At 45.3% G+C, this 8754-nt stretch overlaps 2 protein-coding genes across 2 annotated transcripts; both read left to right on the top strand.

Annotated features, from left to right (window-relative positions):
- The first annotated feature begins 73 nt into the window (after positions 1–73).
- On the top strand, positions 74–2866 carry KCTD11 (potassium channel tetramerization domain containing 11). The gene has a single exon (XM_007483197.3). It carries the CDS (start codon positions 956–958, stop codon positions 1757–1759), a length of 804 nt encoding a protein of 267 aa, XP_007483259.1. The 5' UTR covers positions 74–955; the 3' UTR covers positions 1760–2866.
- A 2970-nt stretch (positions 2867–5836) lies between these two features.
- TMEM95 (transmembrane protein 95) lies at positions 5837–8303 on the top strand. The gene is made up of 7 exons (XM_007483195.3): positions 5837–6088; positions 6409–6465; positions 6812–6892; positions 7002–7022; positions 7254–7334; positions 7547–7634; positions 7764–8303. The coding sequence occupies exons 1-7, from the start codon at positions 5920–5922 to the stop codon at positions 7786–7788; spliced, it is 522 nt and encodes a 173-aa protein (XP_007483257.1). The 5' UTR covers positions 5837–5919; the 3' UTR covers positions 7789–8303.
- The last annotated feature ends 451 nt before the right edge of the window (positions 8304–8754 follow it).

Below are 8754 nucleotides of genomic sequence, written 5' to 3'. Positions count from 1 at the left end.
AGGGGGTGGGGAGGCGGAGGTGGGGGTGGGGTGGAGAGGGAGGGGTAGGGCTCCGAGGAGGCGGGCCTGTCTCTTAAAGGGGCTCATCACGTCTGCGTTGTTAGTTCTACTTCCTGAAGAGCAGAGGATCGAGTCTGCTGCCGACGCCAGCGGATCCCATCCTGGGTGCGGCCCCCGAAATCCCGGGTCCTGACCGGCTCTCTGAGACTATTTCTACCCTTGCCGAATTTGGAGCGAGCCCAGAAACCTATTGCAGGGACGGCTTGGCTACTCCATCCCATCCTGAAGTCATAGCCCCTTCCAGCCTCCCTTTGGCTCCCCACTCCCTAACTTGGGAACTGGAAACGCTAGACCTTTGGACCTGCTCCCCAAAATATCGGCGCCAGCTCTAGGATATCTTCTGCTGGGAACTGAAGACATTCTCTGCGGCCAAGTGATTCCTCCTCCCCTCCAAAAGACTGCATTCCTATTTCCCCTCTCTGATCACCCAGAAATCAGCTTCTGTCCCGCCCATCTGTCGGCTGGAACCCTGAAACGTAATCTTCAGGTACCCCAGAAAAAGTTCTTCCCACACATCTTGGAGTACTCCGAACCCAGCATTTCTGAACCAACAGGCCAGCTGTTTGTCTCACACGAGCTGATCTCTAATTTGGCTCAACATCCTTAACCAGCTGAGGCGCACCCCCAAACTGCTTTTTGTCTTTGGAATCAGCCACAGGGCCGTCCCAGGACTGCACTGTATCCCCAAACTTTTCTATACCCTGAAAATATCCTCTACTGCTAATTTTGCTGAGGTGTACCAGAGAGGCAGCTGCTGGGTACCCCTAAACTATTCCCTACCTCAAAGCCATCTGGTGTGAATCTACAAATCAGTTTCTCTACCGTACCCCATAAACCCAGCCTCTTCTTTCCCATCAGTATATCTCCTGTGCTCCTCAAAATTCCCCCTCCTCCGATGCCCTCCCAGGCACCCTCTTTTGGGGGGCCTGTGACACTGAATGTGGGGGGAACACTGTATGCTACCACCCTGGAAACTCTGACTCGATTCCCAGACTCAATGTTAGGGGCCATGTTCAGAGAGGGTGCAGCACTGCCACCCAACTCTGGTCCTCAGGGTAGCAGCTACTACTTTATTGACAGGGATGGTAAAGCCTTCCGTCACATCCTCAATTTCCTGCGCTTGGGCTGCCTGGACTTGCCTAGGGGATACGGGGAGACAGCTCTTCTGAGAGCCGAGGCTGATTTCTACCAGATCCAGCCCCTACTAGATGCACTCAGGGAACTGGAAGTAACTCAGGGAACCGAGGTGGTCACAGCTGCCTTATTCCATGCAGATGTGGATGCCACCCCACGACTGGTCCACTTCTCAGCTCGTCGAGGCCCCCACCACTATGAACTCAGTGCTGCCCGAGTTGACACCTTTAGGGCCAATATTTTCTGCACAGATCCCACCTGTCTTGGGGTGCTCCGGGCCAGGTTTGGAGTTGCTGAAGGGGAAGGAGGAGATGGAAGTCCCCATTTCCGTTTGGAATGGGCTCCCTGCCCAGAAGGGCTCCCTGAGGTTGAGTATCGACGTCTAGGATTGAAACAACTGTGGGCAGTAGGAGAGGCCGGTGAGAGGCGGGAGGTATTGGGGACACCTGGGTTCTTGGAGGAAGTGCTCCAGGTGGCTCTGGAACATGGCTTTCGACTTGACTCTGTCTTCCCAGATCCTGAGGACCTGCTCAACTCTCGATCATTGCGTTTTGTTCGACATTGAAGGATAGTGACTTGGTTTGGGGGAAATGGGAAGAGTCAATAAAGTTGGGAGGGGGTTGCAATCTCTACTCCTCTTAGATCTGTAAGAAATTTAGGATCTTCTGGAATGACTTGGAGGAAGTAGGAGCTGTGAGAGTTAAGGGGGACTCCCTGTCTATCTCTTGACTGGAGCTTCAATCTAGGGAGGAATAGAAAAATTGGAAAACCAACCCTCCCCTCTCTTCTAACCTAATAGAAATGATTTTGATCAGTCCCCTAAAGGGCTATGAAATTTGAAGGGCACCTTACGGTCCCCTACTGGAGCTCAGACTTGAAGAGGAGAGAAAATATCAAAAGGGATTCCAAATTAGAGGTTGGGGGGAAGTGAACTGTGGGAATCCAAGTATTATCCATAAACTTGGTATAATAAAGCTTATTGACTTATTGATCCCATACTCTGTCCCCATGTTTCATGCTGACAGAGAGTGGGGGATGAGGCAGGGAGTCTTCCTTTGTGTCTCAGTGCTATATGTCTCTGGATGACAATAGAATCTGTCATTTGCCTTTTGATCTCTGACTTTACTCCTTTCCCAGGCTCTGGGCTTTTCTAGGTCTGTTTTGGAGAGTACCTATTACAGTGTTGTTCCTTGTTGTGGAATGACTGGATTGGCACAGGGTGTGTGCATTTGTGTACATCCAATGGACGGATAGATATTTTATTGAACCATAGGGTGTATATATGAATGCATCCACAGTCCTCTGTCAACAGGGGTGAAGCTGTCTCTGTGCATCTCTGTCTCTGAGAGAGCCTGGATACAAAAGCTCTGGGATTATTTGGGCTGCTGAGGCTATTGTGTAGATATTGGTTGCTGTAATAACCATGGTCCTGATGCTAGGTTTCACTATAAGTGGGAGGCCTGAGCAGCCCTGGGCTGAAAGAGAAATTCAATACAACAAACTGAAGATTGGAAGAAGGGTTAAGAAGACTGAAGAGGAGGAAAAGGAAATAGAATATTTACTCTTCTATTTTGCACAGATCTTTTTTTCAGAAGTTACTATTTATTATTCATATATAATAAATAAGAAATGCCTAAGAAATAATAAAAGTAAAACCTTTTTATACTGCAAATTTGTGAAATCTGTGGGGAAAGAGAGAGGGTCAGGGTGGGTATATGAAGAGATGTGTTGGGAATTGAATATGCAACAGAATTGAAAGTAGGAATCTTTTCACCTGGGGGAAAAACCTTTGGAGAAAGGATAGTAGTGACAGAGGACAGGATGAACATGTATACAGCTGTATCAGGAGAGAGAGTGACCCAACTCCCTTTGGGACTGGGGAGGAAGAGAAAGACACCACAGTGACAGAATGTTTGAACATATTGATGGTACTACATGAGAGAGTAGTATTTTCCCCTGAGACAGAGAGAGGGCAGTCTCTGAACCACTACCAGGAGGAAGAATACCCTTCTATCTATATCTTTGTCCTGAGATAAAGTTCCAGTTGCCCTTCCCTAGTTACAACTTTATACACAAAAGTAGAGGTGGGCTACTCTGGAACGCATAAGTATAACCTGTGTCCTTGCTTGCTCTTTTTCTCTCCTAGGATTTTCTCCTAGACCTGGGGACATGACTCACAGAGAAAGCAACTGATAGAGTAATTTCTCATCATTTTTGCATGAGAAATTTATTACCTTTCTCTCTTCATTCAAGCCCAAGATCAGAAGTCTGGTTAGAAAAAATGGAATATGATCTGTTCCATAATTTGTCACCCCTACCCCCATTCCATTCTACTGAGGCCTTTGCTTTGGTTGGCTGATTCTTTGTATATTCTCCCTTCTGTCCTCTGATACTGTCACCCACCTGGTGCAGACCCTTATCACCTCAAGCCTGCACCATTGCAATAGCCTTTTAGAGGATCTGTCAGCCTCACAAGCCCCTCCCTGCCCCCTACCCTCAGTCCATCCTCTGCTCAGCTATAAAATTGATCATCCTAAAGGGCAAATCTGACTGTATCACCTCCCCTTGAACCCTCCAGGGTCAAAAACTAAATCCACTTAGCTTTTAAAGCCATTCATAACTTGGCCCCTTCCTACCTTTCCAGTTTTCTTACACCACTTCTTTCTTTGATTCAATGATACTATCTTTCTTGTTGTACCCTAAAAGATATCCCGCCTCCCAGCTTTGTACATTTTCCACTGGGTTATCCCCTTTGCCTGTAGTTCTCTCCCTCCACATCTCTGCTTCCTGGCTTCTTTCAGGTCCCATCTCGAATCTCATCTTCCATAAGCAGCCTTTTTCCACTGCTATGGGCCTCTCTGAGAAGCCACAAAACAAATTCTCATCTGCATTTGGTAGAATCACTTCCCTGGAAGATCTCTATACCAATGAAATCACAATTCAAAACAATAACAGTGAAAAGTGTAACAGTGAAAGGTGTAAATTCCATTTTCTCCAATAGAATTTAAGGTTTTTGAAGGTCAGAAATGCTATTTTGATTTCTTTTTGTACCGATCACTTATCAAGAGTGCTTGATATTTAGTAGTCATTTAATAAATGCATGTTGATTGACTAATGTTCTTAGTTTCTCTTTGGATCCATCAAAATTGCTGCTGCTGGTGTTGGAATATTTCTGCATGTACCTCCAAGTGTTGTTGTGAGGATCAGATGGGATATCTGTGAAGTGCCTAAAAAGTTTATCCCCTTCCCTTCCCTTCCCTTCCTTTGCTTGGCAGTGGGAGATCAGAGCAGGATTTTCTGTGCTGCGCCCCCTCTGGTGGCCAGCAATTATGCTGCAGTCTCTTAAAAAAGGGCAGCTTTTTTTCATGAACCACAGAGAGTAATTTACACAGCTGGGTTCTTGTTCCAAATAGATGGACACCTGCTGGCCAGTTCAGTCGATCCATCAGTCAACAAGAATTTATTAATTCTTTTTGTTTACTATGTGCCAGGCACTGTGTTAAAATATTACACTCCCTCACTGGAAAATTAATAGTGACATTTGTGAATCTTAAAAATTCTCAGACCCTACTTCATAAGATTTGGTTAAGACCTTTCCTCATTTTAAACAATGAAGGAACTTAGATCAGGAATGTGAGACCTCTACTCCACCCCTACTTAAGCCTGCTTTAGGGGAAGAAACTCCTTGCTGAACAATGAAAAATACTTAAACCCATACTTATAGTAAGGCAAAAGTTCTTAAGCTGTGCCTATTTTTAGATCTAATACAAAAGGGTGATAAGTACCTATAAAGGTCAGACAACTTGTGAATTTACAAGGAGCAAAGAGGTGAGAACTTACTCAGAGGTTTTTTTCAGGTGTGAACTTAATCAGAAGTTTAAGTCTACTCAGGTGTGAATTAAGGATGGTCTGTCCTTTGGAAAAACGTCTACTGTGATTGGTAGATGTGAGAACTTAGGGCAGGTGACATAGGAGAAAATTCCCTTTAAAAGGAGGTCAAAAAGGAGGCAGAGAGAGAGAGAGAGAGAGAGAGAGAGAGAGATTCAGCTGGGAAAAGCTGAATTGGAGGAGGCAGCTGGTATCTCTCTGAACACTAGAATCTTGCTTGGACAAATCTTGTGGTGAGTGGATAAAAGACTGACTGATCTCTCTCTTAGGGTTTTCAGCCTAGGCTGGCTCATGCTAGCCTAGGCTGGTCTAGCCCTTTTTCTCATTATTTCCTTTCTCTCTCTCTTTCATTAATTCCTCATTTGAATTAATTAAAATCTTCATAAAACCCAGCTGACTTGGGTATACTTAATATTTGGGAATTTTTCCCTGGCGACCACCTTATATTTGATTTAAAACAAGACACTGTCTTGAAACCACATTTTCTGTAGTCACAATTTAAGCCAACCACTCTTTATCTGTAACAGTTTATGACTCCCACTATTTTAATCATCACACATTGCCCTTATAGGCTTACAGAAAGCATCACTGACCAACAATAGTCAAAAAATATCAGTGTTATGTAAGGTGCTGGGTTTATAGAAATCTAGGCTTCTCTACTATACTATATTTCCAACTCACCCCCTGTGTATTCTGAGACCCTACCCACTCACCTGCTATCCTTCAGTTGGAATACCCTTGGGGTTCTAGAACCTAGGAATAAAGAGCCCCATAGTCAAAGTGGACAGAATCAGTATCCTATATCCTATTTCAACCAAAGTTCTCATTCTGGTCCTCATGTGGGTCCTAATGCTTGGCTATCTTTGCCTGAGCACCTCCCAGGCCTGTATCTTCTGCCGTCTCCCCTCTAGAGACCTTTCTGGACGAGTGGCTCATCTCTGTGATCAGATAAGTTCAGAATGGGAAAACTGTAAAACCAGCTGGAATTTCTCAGCCTTTGCCTTAGGTGGGACCTAGGAATCCTCTCCTCTAGTCTCAGTTCTGGCTTCTTCTCCAGGCCTCTTGGGGATCTGGACTGCAAGGCATCTGTTAGAACAATCCTTTCTGCTTCTCCTCATGCTCCTAAATCTCTTCACATCTCCACATAATAGTCCTTTCTAGTAAATCTCTTGCTAAGATCTCCCCTGGATTTTATTATAGGATCTACTTTCAATGTGGGTCTAGAGGATCCATAAAGGAAGACTATATGTCACATGGAGAGGGACTCTACTCTCCAGGATGTCTAAGATTTTCTCTATCCCTTTCCTATCTTCCTTTCTTCCCCAGATGATGTATCCATGAATAGAATCACAGAGAAGACACACAGAGTATTGAGTATCTTTGGTGAGGAGAAAGGAGGAGGCATCTTAGGTGGATGAAGAAGGGAGAATGAACCATTGGGAAAGATAATGGGTAGAAGGCATGGAATAGAAGAAGTGAAAACCAGAGAATAGGAAAAGAAATATGGTGAAAAGAGAGGGAAGGGAGGAGGGAAAGGGGAATAAGAGAATGGTTACTAGGGATGGGGGACCAGGAGACCTATGGGAATTGGAAGAGCATGGGGAGAAAAATAGGAAGCTGAGGGGGAAAGGAGTGGTTCGGAATCACTGATAAAAAATGGAAATGATGACTTGGAGTAGGGGCCAAGGAGAAGATTCATGAATAAACCATTTGCTGCCCTCTTTCCCAGAAATCAAAGGTTCTGTGTTCTCCCTTTCCTCCTATTGGCACTGGCTTCAGGAGACTAAACTTCCTGAATCTGTGAGGCAAGGTATCAGACATGGGGAAGGGGCAGGGGGAGATAATGGGGAACCCTGAAGGATATGGTGGGAGGAGGGGTTGCATTGGATGCAAAAAGTTTTCTTCTTGATTTTTCTCAGCTCTGTGCCCTCCTGCTTGCCGTGAGTATATAGCAAATGAGTTGAGAGGAAAAGGGTAGTCTGATCACCTGGATCTCTGAGGAGAACAAAGATTGGGTGGAGAGGGATAAGGAGAGTACCTAATAGGAATCCCTGTTCCTGGGAAGCTGCCCATATGCTGCCATCACGACTCTAACCCTAGGAGGGAGGGGGCAGGGTTCTCACCAAACTATCTCCACTAGCCAATCTTGCAGCCTCCACTGTGGCCTGCAGGTGGAATAACGACTCTGTACAACTGCTCCACATGCAAAGCTGTTGAAGTTCAATGCTGGGCTCTCAAGCGTTGCTTTCCAGGTCAGCCCAAGTATCTAAGTCCCTTGTCTGCCCTTTCTGGAAGCTCCTGCCCTTGGGGACCCAATCGTGTAGCCCTCCAACTCTCATCTGGAGTTCAATTCCTTCTCCAATAGAATTCTAACCATCCTCTCTTTAGGCCTCCCTTTCAAAAGTGGGCAGGAAAGGTCCCACTGCATCCTGACAACCTTCTTTTACCACTCTCTTTCCCACAGGACGCCAGGATCTGAGGGAAGCTAGGATCCTGCTCCTTTCCCTCTCAGCAGCCTTGTTAATTCTCGGTTTCATCAGCTGTATAATAGAGTGAGCTGGGGAATGGGCCTGGGGTTGGGAGTGTGGGTCAAATGCTCTTCTAATCACTATACTCTCTTCTATCACATCATAAACCCATCTTGATTTTTCCTCCTATTTCCTTTTATCTCTTCCCTCCAGGTCCAGATCCCTCTTAACAGAGTGACCCCCATGAGAAGATTCCAAGACTTCCCCCTAGTTTCCACCTTCAAGAGCTCTCTGTTGACTCAGTCTGGTCACTCACAGTCATGCATCCAGTGATCCCCCCACATACCTAACCTCCCACCCACTCACACAGGCCACCACCACTACTCTTTATTCAGTGACCCAAATGAATATAGATAGAAAGAACCCCCATACTATCCCTCCAAGAACTCCTTTAAGTAGTCCCTGAAAAAATCAACTGGGAACACTGGCCCCAGAGTCATCTCCAGCCTTCCTCTTCCCAGCTACCCCAGATTTTGCTGGTTTTGCAGATTCTGGGAATCAACTCTCTTTGGAACATTTTCCCCATGGCATTAGAAAATCCATGTTGGGGTGACATTATTATTTTGTTTTAGAGTGATCAAGGTGTGTGTAGATGTGGGTAGATGTGTATTCATGTATATCCCCACCTCACAGACACCTCTCACCTTCTCTGGTATTTTTTTTCTCTTGTCACTAAATATCCTTATTTTCATCCCTTCATGTGTTCTAGTCTTTAATCTAAAATAATGGAGAAAGACAGCTCTGGACAGCTCCCACTTTCAGGGGGGGAGATAAAGTTGTTACCTATGGGGAAACCCCAACCTCAAGAAGGAAACGGAATCTTCATCCCTGAGGTGTATAAGTGAGAAATGGAGCAAGATGTCTGAATCTGGAACCATGGGGTTTCTCCTTGAAACAACAGTACTCTACTTGGGTTCCCTGTCTTTGTGACACCTTCATCCCTCTTCGTTGAGCTTCTTTTCCCTTCTCTACTGATCTCATTACAAAGTTCTATTTTTCCTTTCTGATGTTTCTTAAGTCCAGTTGAGTCACTCCTCCCATAGTTATACATGATTATTGCTACCAGACTGGTTTAGTCCTACATTACTTTTTTATCTGAGTAATTGTGCTCTCATCTCCCTGCCTTGAGTTTCTTTATTCTCTA

This window comes from Monodelphis domestica, chromosome 2 (genome assembly GCF_027887165.1).
Source record: "Monodelphis domestica isolate mMonDom1 chromosome 2, mMonDom1.pri, whole genome shotgun sequence".
Lineage (NCBI taxonomy): Eukaryota > Metazoa > Chordata > Mammalia > Didelphimorphia > Didelphidae > Monodelphis > Monodelphis domestica.
This window is presented reverse-complemented; position numbering and strand designations above follow the sequence as displayed.

What these genes read in the sequence shown, in the direction of transcription:
- KCTD11 (XM_007483197.3), top strand. Translation starts at nt 956, where the DNA reads ATGCCCTCCCAGGCACCCTCTTTTGGGGGGCCTGTGACACTGAATGTG.
- TMEM95 (XM_007483195.3), top strand. Translation starts at nt 5,920, where the DNA reads ATGTGGGTCCTAATGCTTGGCTATCTTTGCCTGAGCACCTCCCAGGCC. An exon ending in TTTCTCAGCCTTTGCCTTAG is followed by an intron (nt 6,089 to 6,408) that starts GTGGGACCTAGG and finishes TTTCTTCCCCAG; the next exon opens with ATGATGTATCCATGAATAGA. An exon ending in TTCATCAGCTGTATAATAGA is followed by an intron (nt 7,635 to 7,763) that starts GTGAGCTGGGGA and finishes TCTTCCCTCCAG; the next exon opens with GTCCAGATCCCTCTTAACAG.